The 14,824-nt window shown below is 42.1% G+C and overlaps 1 protein-coding gene across 1 annotated transcript; it reads left to right on the top strand.

Annotated features, from left to right (window-relative positions):
• Window positions 1-1,204: 1,204 nt before the first annotated feature.
• Window positions 1,205-14,268, top strand: LOC128458646 (heparan sulfate glucosamine 3-O-sulfotransferase 6). Its single transcript, XM_053443554.1, has 2 exons — window positions 1,205-2,024; window positions 12,732-14,268. Exons 1-2 carry the CDS (start codon window positions 1,519-1,521, stop codon window positions 13,348-13,350), a joined length of 1,125 nt encoding a protein of 374 aa, XP_053299529.1. The 5' UTR covers window positions 1,205-1,518; the 3' UTR covers window positions 13,351-14,268.
• Window positions 14,269-14,824: the final 556 nt, after the last annotated feature.

The raw sequence follows: 14,824 nt of genomic DNA, 5'->3' as shown, positions 1-14,824 counted from the left end.
GGCAGACATGATTTTGATCTTCTCATCTAACTGCAAGAAAGGAAATAAGCAATAATCAATTATTAGCCTGGCAACTGGTCAACAACCAGGAATACTCTACTGCTGGTAGGCAGATTCTGTTATCTTTAAATAGCTGTTTCCCTCTTTTTCCAGTCTTTGTGCTGAGCTAAGCTAGCCGGCTGATGGCGCCCAAACAAGAGACTCAATAAAATTTCCAACAATCCGTTTATATCCAAGCAATCTCTGTTTTCTCCGAGAATATACAGAGCAAGAGATAAAGATAAAGATAAAACATAAAATCCTCATTAGCCAACAGAGTGAGTTTTCCAATGTCATCTGTTTCTGAAACAAGCGGTGCCCCAGGGCTGAATGTGTGTGTGTGTGTGTGTGTGTGTGTGTGTGTGTTCCCCTCTTTCCCACCTCCCTTTACCTCTCCTCCCTCTTCCTTCATCAATCCAGACAGCCGCCCTCGGTGCGTTAGTCAGGTTGAACGACTGAACTCCATCTCGTTGCCAAGAAGAAACTCAATACCTGCTCCAGCTTTACAGAATCAGGGGAACATCCCCATGCTGCTCCTTCCTGTACAGCCCCCAAGGTGACACACTCAGCCTCAGATACTGTATTTATGGGATGGAGGCAGAGCAGTCAGTAAGGGGGGGAGGCTTTTGTTCTGAAGGTTTGTGTCAGGAGACTTGTCACTTTGTTGCCTATGAGTGGGTTCAGTGTTGAGTCTCAGGGCGACGGGATAGACAACCTCAGGCTTCTCTTATTCTCAGGGCCGACTGAGGCATCTATCATATGGGTTCAAAGGGCCAAGGAGGATTTTCCTCCGTGGAGTCAGTTTACATTTGTAAAACCCTGATGGCCCTCTAGCTCATAACAAAGTGCTCTAGAATTTTTTATTTTGCAGGTCACAAAGTTCCACAAAAAGAACGATTTCTGTTGCTCGTGTTGCAAAAAGAGGCCAAAAGCGAATCTTGTAAATCTCTTTGGACGCGGTCTCAAAGCGAGTGGGTTTAACACATGTGCAATGGGTTTCATTATATTGGAGTGATTTTGCTCATGGAAGTTAGCACATATGTCACTCCTACGTTGATGAGTGCATGTTTATGCTATGGCTTGAGAAGAGAAGGGTGGAGACTTAGTAAAAGGGAGGGGGCGTAGGAGACGCAGAGGAGAAACCTTGAATGAGGGATTAGTGGCTCAGAGCGCACAGATACAGCAGACTGTCAAAGTCTATATGCAAACAAACGAGTCATGTTAAATGATACAACTTTCTCCACTGAGCAGGATTAGACTCATTCTCACCAGACTTTCCTGGACAGAGACTATGAAGGTAATTTTTTGAGAAATCCTGTGTGACTCCGCTTCTGAGAGGAGCTTTTCCGTGTGATGGCTCACTTTTACGCAACAGGTTCTGCGATATAAATTTTTACAACAGTATTCGATCAATGTAGGAAGAAGGAGAAGCATGCTGTCTCCGTTTTGGCCCCTGGGCATCGAGCAGGAGATCAACTCATGGGATGTAGTGGAGGCAGAGTCAGGTTCAACTTTGGGAAGGCGCTGTCCAAAGCCTCGGTGTTCTTCACCATGGTCCTGATCTTCACCTACTTCTTCTACTGCCTCGCCGGATTGTGCGACTCGGCTCCGAGGACCCTGTACAGCCAGCGGGGGGTAGACAGGGACTATGACGCTCTGGACGATCATCGCCGCGTACTGGACGACCTACGACCAGCGCGGAACCGCACTGACTCCGCGGAGGCACCAAGGATGGACGCGCCAACGGGACGCTTGCTTCCTCCGCGCGCAACGGACAGCGCCAATGCGAGCGCGCGGAGCGGCGGCATCCCCGTGTCCAACACCTTCGGGACCAAAAGGTTTCCACAGGCGATTATAATCGGCGTGAAGAAAGGAGGGACCCGGGCACTGCTGGAGTTTCTCCGCATCCACCCGGACGTGAGAGCGGTCGGTTCTGAGCCACACTTCTTCGACAGGTTCTATGATAAAGGACTGGAGTGGTACAGGTAGGAAACACCTTCAAAAGCTTCCACTTTACGCATCCTATGGATATATAAGATAATTTTAGTCATAAAGTGAATATAGAGTGCAAATATGAGTTAATCTGTAATAAACAGTAGGCTATAATATTTGCATTTCTCAGTTTCTCCTAGATTATTTGGACTATAGAATATATATTCACTTTGCATCTGGAAGAAGTCAGACAGATCCAGGACGGTGGCAACACATATCACTATCTAACTTTCACTTTTGGTCTCAATAAGCGTAATAAACGGAAAATATGTTAGGTATTATGATATTATAATGTTATGATGTTAATCGAATTACAAATATTGAGTTACGTTTTTGAAAACAAAGGCATACCACGAGTCATGTCCAGATGTTACAGATGTAATACAATCTCTTCAGTGTGAGACAGTAAGAAGTGCAACAAACTCCTGTTACACGTATTCACGGTATAAAACTGCAACCTTAAATAAACAGTTAAAGATTTTACTGTGCAAATTTTTACACATATATGTTTGTTTTTATGTAGTTTTTTTTAGCTTATAATTTGAAACTGAGGAGTTTAAACCTCAGTCGATGCAGGATGATGTATGGTGTCCGGCTGAGGGGTCAGTTTGAGCTTGACATCCGTTCAGCTGCATGTGCAGAAGTGCTGATGCCTCCAGTCAATAGACAGGACAGCCACACACTGACCGGCTGATGTATTCAGATCAGCTATACAGCCAATATTCTCCTTGTGTGTGTGGATCAAAACGCTGGTGAGGTCCCTGAGGAGCAGTTCATCACCTTTGACAGTCATCCATATAAACACCATTTATACACTTCAACATGGCGTCCACGTTCTCACCTTGTTCCCACTGGTTCTCCAGAAGAGGTCGGATGAAACATCACGGTGATTAATACTACTCTAATAAAACTTTGATCGATACAAGCAGCTCATTGAAGATGGTCCGGCCTTTGTGGCGAGTTACAGTTTTACAGTTCTAAAAACAGATGAAACACTCATCTGCCACTCTCACAGGGGCGACCAGGCGGACCAGAGCTATCATTTACGTGTAGTCAAGGCCCTAAAGAAGGATTTGTATGTGGATGAAGCTGATCATCCCCAGATGTTGTTGAAGAAGATCTCAGCCGAGCAGATCAAACACTCATCAGCAGTGGCAGTGCTCAGGTTTGGACCTGTGAGTTCTGCAGTAAAGGTTCCATAAGGAGAGACTGAGCTTTGACAGCATGAACACCACTGATTAACAAGCTCTTTGGTAGCTGAAACACTGAAGTGTAATTGAATCTTCTCTTGTTTTCTGTCTTCGTTACCCGCTTGGAGCTTAACTGAGAACACAAGGACACATGGAAACACTTTCACCATTGATAATTTTAGCATGCTGTTAAGCCTCCTCTCTTTTTCCCCCCTCTCTGCACGCACAAACAAGCGAAAACACACACGCACCACATGCAGGTTAGCACTTCCCTCCCTTATCTAGCGCCTTGTTTTTATTTCACTCCTCTCGTCCGCCGTCTTTCTGCACCACATTCGCAACCGATCTTTCTTCCCACATTATTCGGTCCCATTTTATTTCTCACAAATTTCTCTCATTCCTTATTTTCCACCCCTGCTGTCTAGTTTCCCTTCCCCTTATTATTCCGTTAGTGGCGAGGAGGTCTTTATGTGGAAATACCTGTGGCAGACCTGGTGTTTCCAGGGCATGTTTTATGTGTGTTTCTGTGTGTTTTAATTAGCCTGACTGCGGCCTTAAAGCTGTTAGTGCTGTGACACAGCAGCAATACTGACTGGGATTGTTAGGGCAATCATAACACGGGCTGAGAGTAATGATTCTTTTCATTATTGATCAATCTCACCTAACCATTCCTTCTTTAAACGCATAATCGAGAGACATCCAGTTCCCTCTCCTGTATGACGGAGAAAGTGAGAGTGGACGTTTGTCTGTAGAGCTCAGCTCGGGGATACAGTGGCGACCAGTCCCGGGTTGTACTGTGCCTCTCGTCCAATGTCTACTGGGATTGACTCCAGTCACTGGGGAGACCCTCGAATGATACACAGTATATAGATAACTGAAGAGTTATAGAAGCTATAAGATGAGCTAACGTCCTTCATCAGTTATCAAAGTAATTGTCTTACCAGATCATTTTATACAATTATTGTTTCAGTTCTTATCATATATTCAAAAACCAAACTGACGGAGGCTGGTGCCAAATTTCTCAGTAGTTACAGTCAGCATGAAGCTCACGTGGAATAAAAGTCTCAGCATTTGTTTTATAATAATTATATTTATAGGTAAATTTGGTTCTAAATACAGTACATTCAATATTTCAACCCTCAAGAAAGTGTCATGATTAGGGTTTGATCAGCTTTTGTAAATGGCTGTGGTGTCTGTGACTGCATGGACATTAACTTTCACAATCTGTTGTGTGTGTGGTTCAACAACCTGCAATTTAACGATAGTAGATTTTAATAGAAGTAAGTTCAACTGAAAGCCGAGGTGCAGGTTGAAAAGTTTAACTCAACAACAGAAGCAGCAGCAACGTGAGCCTGAAAGACGATTCTCCTGTTGTCACTGAGTCTCAGGAACTGGGAAAACTGTTCCCTGTCATCTGAAGTGACCCCCAGAGAAGGGGAAGGAGAGCAGTGATGTGTATGTGTGTGTGTGTGTGTGTGTGTTTGTGTGTGTATGTGTGTGTGTGCGACGCTGCTCCTTGACCCATGCATGCTTGTGTTTCAGACATGCCTCCAAAAATATGTTTATCATTTTATATCAGAAAGATTCAGATGTTCGTAAACAACGTATCAATCACCAAGTTGTTCCAGATTGGAGGAGAGCAGATATTGGATTGAACCATTGCTTGTCCCCAGGGGTGATCCACATGTTGGAGACACTTCACAGACGTGGCAGCGTAGACGTGTTGTTACACCAGCGTTGTCTCCCGTGAGACAAACTTCGACAAACATCATTCATGTATGTTTTCCATCGTGATCCATTCATTCCTCTCTTTCTTCACTATTTTTCCGCTCCACCCCGTCTGTCTCTCCACCCCATCCCCTCGTTTGCATGTGTGTATATGTGCCGATTACTGGAATTGAAAAACCACAAACAGCGCATTCAAAAAATTTAAGCAAAGATTTAATGATTTTCTGTGTTGTTTTATGGTTTTAAGGGGAATTCGTAGAAGTGATGGGTTTCAGATGGGACTTGAGAGCCACCACGGAAAACTGAAAAAACCTCGGCTTTCCGTGGCACAATGGTTCTGATTGTCTCGGCTTTGTCACCATGAGGTGGCCTGGAATGAGTAATCTGTAAACTCAGTCTTTTTTCTCCCCTTGTATCTTGTATCTTGATGTCGTTAGAATAAACACATTTGTTTTTGTTGTCTCATAGCGGAACAAGCTGCGGTTGTTTCACTGTGAAACAAAAAAAGATCAGTTAATGAATCCAAGAACCAAAATAAGATCCTGGAAACCAAGTGACTGGTCTGATTTATGAATGAATCATTTATGCATTTCTATTGGAGGAAAAACCTCCTTGGCTCTTCAATATTTTGACAGCTTGTCAATTGGTTGACTTACTGTCTTGACACCAAAGGCCATGCCCGATCGGATAGCTATAAAAAATATCGTACACATCCTTTATGGGCAGCGGCTCAAGGTCAAGCAGAAATGTCGGCAGTGCTGCAATTGACAGTGGTCATTATAAATACAGATTTATGTAAATATGACCAACAGTAGGTCACTAGGACTTAACTTTAGCTGGATCAGTTTTATCTCAAAAAATTTAACTACTCTATAATATAAAAAAAAAAATTCAATTAGTTTTGGCATTTTATCTAATTTGAAAACATATGAAAATATATATAATTTTCGATATAAGCTTTTTAAAACAACTGACCTTTGACCTCCGGCTATATCAAAAATATTATAACATACATTTACTGTCTGTTACAGTTATTAAACTAGAAACTTTTTTGCAAGTAGATTTCTGCAGTCTGTATGTAATTGTTTTTGCAATACCATTAAAAATCTAAGACATAATTAAAGTCATTGATTAGGCATGGCAGATAATCTATTGGACAGTATTTAATCTGCATGTGTACTGAACCGGAGCTGTTTGTTGATGGTATAATGCGTTGCTTTGGTGAATATGGATTCATCTTGATTAAATATGTAATATCAGAGCTTTACTGTTAATTAAAGATGGAACAAAATCTTTAGCTTTATTTCCTTAATGTGCAGTTTATAATAAGTTGTTAAAAATACGTTACATCCATCAACTAAAATTATCCTACAACTACTGCAACAGTTTTTTTCTGTGAGGCCTGAGTCAAGTAAATAATCATCTCAGTCTGGATCTTCAGAAAGATGAAATGCTAAACGTTCACTCTAACACACACGGAGCAATGCCCTCCGCGGTGAGGGTGATTTCCCCGACACCTCATTCTGTGTCAAGCCCTGAGGCCGTTAATGATAGCTGCTGATTGGTGTAACAGACCAGGAAGTGGTGTCTGTAGTGTTGAGCTGTAGAGTCTGTTTCAAAGGTGGTGGTTTTGGCGAGAGTTGGGTCTGGGTGGTGGTGCAAGATTTGAAAAGGCCCCACACTCGTACCCCAGATGGTGAGAATTATAATAATTTGAGGTGCATTGTGGTCTATTTTGGGGCGCCTGTTAAATTGTGGGGAGGTTTGAGTCGTGTCGTGTTGAGTTGTGCTGCAGTTGGCTATCCTGAGGAAAATGCTGTGTGAAGAAATAATGGTGAATGATGAAATGTTTCAGATGCTTGGCATTTGTGCTCAGTTGCGTTGCCATTTTTCAGAAAAGAAAAACACAAAGTTGAAAACAGACTTGCGTATCCAGCGGATCCCTAAATCTAATTTAAAAAACAGTTGTTTTATCGCACATAGTCAACAATTGCATGGTCTAAAAGAATGAGTCTGGTTTTCATAACTGTGAATGACGAAAAGAGCCCCAACCGTAATGTTCTGTTGAGCATTACGCCGAAAAGTGAACAAGAAATGGGCACAAATTGTGCACCTAGCATCAGTTATTCAAGTAGAAAGTTGATAAAGCATCTCTTTTCAGATTCGTATTTACACATTCTTTGATTAGATATGACCACATTTAAGAAATAATTTAGCAAACCAAATTCTACACGCTGGCGAGCTGGTTAGGATCTTAGTCTTTCTGTGAGACCTTTCCATGTTCCTCCCATCGCCGGCTTCCTCCTACAAAAATGTGCAGATTCGAGTTAGATTAATTGGAACCTGCAAATTGACGTAGGTGTGGATATGAGTGTGAATAGTTTGTGTGGTTCTGTATGTTGGCCCTGTGACACACCCAGGGTGCACCCCGCCTCTCGCCCAACGCTTGGCTCCAGCCCTCCTGCGACCCTACAAGTTCTCAATGTGACATAAGAGTCTACATGCGCTAGCAACACCCACACACACTTACACACACGAAACAAACCAACACATATTCCAGCTCATTGCAATTATATAACGCTGTTCACCACCACAGATGTAAATTTAAACACTGTAGTCTCTGCATAGTGAGTGTTGCACATAAACTAGAGTCCCGTGTAGAAATTAATAGAGAGGGGAAACAGCTGATAACAATGTAATTATAATCTGTGAGTGGCAACAGTCTCATGGGGTTTCTATCCACCTCCTCTCTTGTGGAGAGCGAGGTTATGATCGTCAGCGTAACTGCCATAAATTCCCCTCCAGGTTGACGCTGACTCACACTGCAGCAAGTGCGATTGTGTGTGTTTGAATATTGTGAAAATGTGTTTATAAGTTGTTTTTCAGTCTGAACCCCGTCCTCGGGCTACATTTGGCATTATCATCTTGAATTTGTGTTTCAGTTCCCCTTCGACAGACACTACAGGGCCTTGTCACTTGCATCAGGTTTCTGTTTAGACAATGAACACATAGACAGCATGGCGGCACTCAGCCATACTGTTCCCCAAACAATGACGACGACTCTTGTGTGTTCAGGTTCTTGGATACTATCACACTCGCAGTATCAGTGGCAGGTTAATGCAAGCTTATGTTCAGCTTTGTGTACTCTACTCAGGTTAAAGTGAAAGCAACAGATTGACATTTTTGCCGATACATTTATTTGCTATCTCACCCTGGGACGTTGCAACAGGGTAGACAAAGCAAGGAATGGTCTGGGGCCCTCGAGCTGAGAGGGCAGTCCAGAGAATGGCGTTCGTTAGTCTACGGCAAAGAAAGTTTCATAAGAACCTCCTTAAAATCTGTGATTGGCTACGACATGAGACTGCAATGACATCATGGTCGGAAACTCCTTAAAGAGTCCCAATGCACCATTTCTGCTTCATTATTTAAAGTGTTGGTTGGGGGCTATAACGTCTAAATGTGTACGTTACACATTTGATGGTGATGGGATGGTGGAAGGGGTTTGCACTCTTTACTTTTGTACTTTTATTTATGTCCACAAACAGTAAATGAACTTTGTTTACAATTTTAATAAGAGTGGTTAGAAGATTGTAATAAAGTGGTTTGGTGTCAGTTTGGGGCTTTGGAGGGTTGCGTTTCTTACAGAGTTGAGTAAGATTAGATTGGTGCTACTCTAACGTCCATTAAATCTGAAGCTACTGACAGTAGCCATTTAGCTTAACTCACCAAAAAGACTTGAAACCGGTGGAAACAGATAGCCTGACTGAAAAGTTAAGAAAATAGTTCAGCCATAAAAATAAATGTTGGTTTACCAGGTAATCAGTGGATAACTCTAGATATTGATGCTCTCTGCCAAGAAATCTCAAACAAAACTTCACTTAAAACTGCAGTTTATCACGTTTACTCTTGGTTTTGTACTGAAAACAGATGCGATAGAATGTGTCAAGGTTTACAAGTTCCTATTTAGTTTCCTTTGGGCTGAGCCAGGTTGGGTTTCCAGGTCTGTATGCTAAGCTAAACTAAGCATTTACGAGCTAGTCAGATATGTACTGAGTGGTGTCAATCTTCTCATCGAACTCCAGTCAAGAAAACATATGAGTTCATTTCCCAAAACGTCAAACTCATCCTCCACACGTCTGTTTATGTGCTGCTTGTTGAGCTCACAGCATTTCATTTGTTGTGTTTCTGTTGTTTTCTGGTCAGAGGGGAACAGCAGCATTTGCTATCCTGGCATAAATCGAGGTTCCCACATTCATCCTGACGGGGCGTCCGTGACCCTCAGGCTCCTCCTGTCACAGTCGGATCATAGCAGCGCTGCTGGGAAGTGTTTTCCTCCAGATTGTTGTTCACTTCCCATTTTTACAGCCCTAATTTTTTCCACCACCACTTTAATTGGGTCTCGGTTAAGAAAGCGTTTGGGCGTGGAGATGCCCGTCAGATTGTTATCCCCCCTCGAAAAATCAGCTTTCAGCTCAGATGTTTCTGTAAATGACTGAAATCCGTTGGATTTGAGATCTATTCTGTTTGAGAAAATGAATTGCTAATTGGATTTTGAGGATCTTTTTTGATCTAAACATCAGCTTTAATATCTGTGCACAATGCCCTTTGTTGGGGCACTGAAAGGCATGTAGCTGCAGCACATCAGCGGGAGAACCCATAATCTCAGGAGGGGGGGACAGGAAGTCTCTTGGCCACATCCTTGTTGCCGTCGTTAGTATTTAATCGTCGGCCCCAGACTGCAGAGAACATATCAGTAGATTAATCAGTGCTGTGCAACACTTCAGGGAGGAAAAGCTCGACATCCTTTTAACAGCAGGGAGTTCCAGATTAATGTGGTTTGTCAGCAAGGCTTTCCAGGGCTGCACTTAGTAGAAAAACATCTAACCTGTCCAGAGTTACTCTCTTTACATGAGTAGCTGCTGGAGTCTAGAGTCATATGCATTGTGATTTGATGAAAAGGGCCGGGGGGGCCATGAACATCTTTGGAGGCGAACTCTGTTTATTCTGACAAAAAGTCGAGCCCAAATTCAATTTTTACTAATAACACAGAGGCTAACATACTGCTGTATAACTTGCATTGTTACACATGTTCATGTGCAAACAACAGCAGTTTCAAATGCATATTTCCTGAGGCTGAGTGAACGAGGTGTGTTTGTAAGCATAAGAATAAATTTACATGTATGAGAACATTGACAAGATATTAATCATCCCTGAGATGTTTACAGTTGCTCCTGACACCACGTACACAGGTAGATTTATGATAGAAAATGGCTTTTATTGATTCTCTGATAATGAGACAGATTGTGATGAGGGAGATAGGGACCCGAGGAGAGTGGTGGGGGGGCAGAGGCCACAATTCATTAACTATTCATGAGAATTGAACAGACAACTTCTGGTCAATTACTGAAGTGACACTTATGTGAAGGAGTGAAGGACAAATCAAAGACTTTGGACGAGAGAGGAGGGGGGGCGAGAGGAAGATGAGTGCCCAGTTTCTCATTAACTGACACTGACACCTCTGTGCTTGCATGTGTGAATATGTCGCCTGTGTGCACAAATACACCAACACACACACACACACACACATACTCGCCAACATATGTTGAGCAATCCATCAAATAGAGACAGACATATTGATCAGACACAGATAAACAGGGGACAGACAGACAGGGAGAGGCCATTTGCAGCTATTGTAATTGGATAATAATCAATTAATGTTTTTTATTAAGAGTATCACTTAATGGGGAGTTGGGTCGAAATAGCTTAACTTTCAGGAAAGAGGTGAAACTCAAAGCTTCATTGAGATTCATTGATAACTATTCATCTCCTTGTCTAAGTCTAAAGAAAGTGAACAGGTTATGTGTGTTTCCCAAAATGTCAGATGTCCAGTAGAATTTAAAATGAAGTTTAGCGATATTGAACTAATGGAGCACTAAGACACGTGAAGGGAAAACAACAAGGATTTATAATAATTGACTGATTTGTTGTCTTATGAGTTTAAAACATATTCGAGGGTCTATCTCTCGAGTCATGTCTTTAAAGCTGAATGAAAAATCAAAATGATGCTGCCTCAAGATGTCCACCAATTGTTCTGCATGGAACTGGGTTTATATTTGTTTCTCAGCTAATTATAGTTTCCTAAGATGAAAATCATTTCTGCTGCCAGCTGTTATTTTTGTACCGACTTGCAAACAATTAGCCCGTTGGATTTTATGAAAACTGGCTTTTATAAATCACTGATATCAGCTCACTAATAACTGACAAAATGTAAATACATTTATTTTCCGCGTCCTTCATTCATCTACACAAAGGCCTCTTGTCACTGACTTCCAATCTGAAACACATAAAGCACAGAGGCCCCATCTTTGTTTTCTATTAAGCCACATGAAAGATCTCTGTTTCCAGTAACAGGGTATAAGATGTGTTGGTGAATTAACTACAGGCAATTCATTTGCTCTTTGTAACATTGCTCATCTTGCGTGTGTCATGCAGAAATACTTGATCGACCACGAGCCCGCCCATTGCAGTCCATCTGTGTCATAGACAAATGAGACACATACCGTGTCTCCAGGATATGATACCCACCATGTCTGTTTGCTGGATAGTCCTGAATGAAGACTGTGTGTGTAACATGGAGGACAGCTACTCTGATCTGTGAGGAGATGCTGTTGAAGCATATCGATGTGAAAAAAGATTCTCACAGCTATAGTGCACCCAGATGTTTGTAAAGTAGAGAAGAAACCTAAGCTTACCGAAACAGCCTTCAGGTCGACATGTTGCTGACCTTTCTAACATGAGACACAAAACTGAAGAAATACAAATGTATCAGAAGAAGATGAAAAAGAGGAGCCATGCACGTAGAAGAAGCTGAGGAAGATGTCAAGTGGTTCATATGTGAAAGGCAAAAGCCCTTTTCCACAGTTCATTTCTGAAAACAGCTCAAGAAAAACTAAAAGATAAACAAATGATAATTCAGTAGATTAGTGATTAACAGTTTGTCGGATTGTTGTGTAAAAGGAATCTCTGTATTATAGAAAAACAAACTTCCATAATGGATTTCCATAGGCATATCTTGCCGAGCATCTCTCCTTATTGCAGGCATGTGTTTAACACACTAGCTGAGCTCGGCAGCTTGTCATCCTGGTCCCACTTCCTGCTGATTTTGTTTGGGTCCTTGCAGGAGAAGCCCGTAGGGGAGGTGTGTGTGTGTGCATGTGTTTGGGACTGATCTTGCAAGATGAATGGGGGGTTGGAAATCTGTAGGAAATTGCTGTTAAGTGGTTCTTGAGGCTTTGTGGTTTTGACTCATCGGGCCTGTAGTGAGTGGATGGTGCTGTTGTGCAGGCCTCATACACTGAGGCTCTGAGGGCCTGTCTGGGGCCCTCGTGCATAAACACAGAACAGCGCTCGAAGCTTTAATCACGGCAGACTTTGGGGGTGCTTTAATGTATAGTGTATATGATGTGTTTACATTATCGCTTGATTTTTATTTCCCCCAAAGTCAGTGTGGATTTGATGTCGCTGCTCCTGTATTTAAAAAGTTGCTCTGTTTAAAGATTTTGGGTTAAAAAAAGCTTAAATGTAGCTTTTTCCCTTTTGTGCATTTTAGACAAACTGTTTATTTATGTGATAAAGACAATGTGTCTTTGTAAAGATGAACTGATCTATATTTGTATATTAAATTTGTGGTGATGCACACAGAGAGAACTAACAGTTTTCACTTTGGTTTTAAGAGATGAATCAGATTTGGTGGCATCTGACCAGTTCTTTCTTTTCCTTTAGGAACCTGATGCCTCGGACACTGGACGGGCAGATCACCATGGAGAAAACCCCCAGCTACTTTGTCACAAAGGAGGCTCCTGGGCGTGTCTGCACCATGAACTGCCAAACCAAGCTCATTGTGGTGGTCAGGGATCCTGTGACCCGGGCGGTGTCTGACTACACCCAGACACTGTCCAAGAACCCAGGCCTCCCATCCTTCCAGAGCCTGGCCTTGAAAAACTCCTCCACAGGTCTGATTGACACCACGTGGAGCGCCGTGCGCATCGGCCTCTACGCCAAGCATCTGGAGAACTGGCTGCAGCACTTCCCCCTGTCTCACTTTCTGTTTGTCAGTGGTGAGCGGTTGGTCAGCGACCCAGCTGGGGAGATGGGCCGGGTGCAAGACTTCCTGGGTCTGAAGAGGGTTGTTTCAGACAAACACTTCTACTTCAACCAGACCAAAGGTTTCCCCTGCTTGAAGAAGCCTGAGGGGAGCAGCAGGCCTCGCTGCCTTGGGAAGTCAAAGGGCAGACCCCATCCCCAGATCCCCACCGAGGTCCTACAGAGACTGAGAGACTTCTACAGGCCCTTCAACCACCACTTCTACCAGATAAGCGGACAAGACTTTGGGTGGGACTAACACAGGAGGACGCATTATAGACAGCCTCTTACTTTTAGGAGGGACTGTTCAGGGCTAAAGTTCTCAGGTAGGATGTAAAGGAATACAATGTCCACAAACTGGGACTCTTCTTGGCCCATTCTGCCTCAATGGAATCAACATGACGTGCAGCGCTCACAAAATGTCCCTGTGTTGTCGTAGAGTCGAAGATGACGTGCGCACAGTGCTGCCAATATGCAACTTAAACACACACACAGTTAATGGCTTAGTTATTTAACAATTTCTCTTGGTTGTAATGTAATGTACAAAAGTTAAAAAGAAAATAGGTACCAAAGGAAAAGTCAAAAACGTTGCCTTGAAAATCGATTTTACTTGCTTTATGTTTTGTTTATTAAATAAGATGATATTTATAGTTTCTGTTGATTTGAAATGCAACAGTCACAGTTTTTTAAATGACAGAAATGTATTTATTACCAGACAAGGCAAGACAGAATATGTGTTCATTGACAGGACATTGGAAAGAGAAATGTCACGCTTAACAATAAACCACTATTTCTTTTTACTGCATTTATATTTTCATTATACTTACTGTTGGCCTAAGTGATGCTACATATCTTAATGTTGATGATATTCTTCTGTGTTTTGCAGATATAACAGTGATACCTCATCTGTAAATAAAAACAATAACAACAATAATCAGAGAACAAAACATACACAGATTCCATGATGTAGGTTTTTGTAGTTTTTGCCACTTCATCAACTGCCTTGGACATCAATCTGTTTACCACTTATAATAAATTGTTCTATTTCTATCTGTGATTATTTTGAAGCTTTTATGATATGTAAAGTATGCAAATCACAGTGGGGTGTATAAAACCATCATCCTGACTCTGATGCTCTGTGTTGTGAAGTAAAGTTTTATTTCATGTGACACTCACACTATAATGTCTCATTCTTTTTTTGTTTCCTATCGCAATTTTTTTTTTTACAAATTTACAAATTTAAAACCAAAATTTTAAACCAAATATCAAATCCAGCTGAACAGAGATCCAAAACCAACATCAAGGGTGTAGAAATAGATTGACCGCCTGTTTGTGACCTAACTACCATCAGTGTGATAAAACCTAGCATATCTAGTAACTACAGTACGTTGAATTACTCTTCTATGTTAGTGGAAGGGACATAGACAAATATGAAATATATAAGTATCCCGTCAAAATTCCGGCAACTGGTTTTTCTGGTGATTTTTGTGTTCATTTGTTATCCGATGCTATAAATCCAGTGCTAACTTGCCTCCATCACTACTGTTCTGACTCTGGGTCCAAATCCACAAGATGGCAGCGTTCATATCCTGGATAATTTGGCATCTTTCCTGGGTAGAGGAAGGAAGTGGAGACTCGTCCTCCATCAGCAGGTCACTGGTCCGACTCCTGGACAGTTTGAACATATACTGAGAGTCTCTCTCCTATTCCTTCTCAATCTGTTTCCTGTCTCT

Source organism: Pleuronectes platessa, chromosome 16 (assembly GCF_947347685.1).
Source record: "Pleuronectes platessa chromosome 16, fPlePla1.1, whole genome shotgun sequence".
NCBI classification, from domain to species: domain Eukaryota; kingdom Metazoa; phylum Chordata; class Actinopteri; order Pleuronectiformes; family Pleuronectidae; genus Pleuronectes; species Pleuronectes platessa.
The sequence above is the reverse complement of the archived record's forward strand: the minus strand, read 5'-3'. Positions and strand labels throughout refer to the sequence as shown.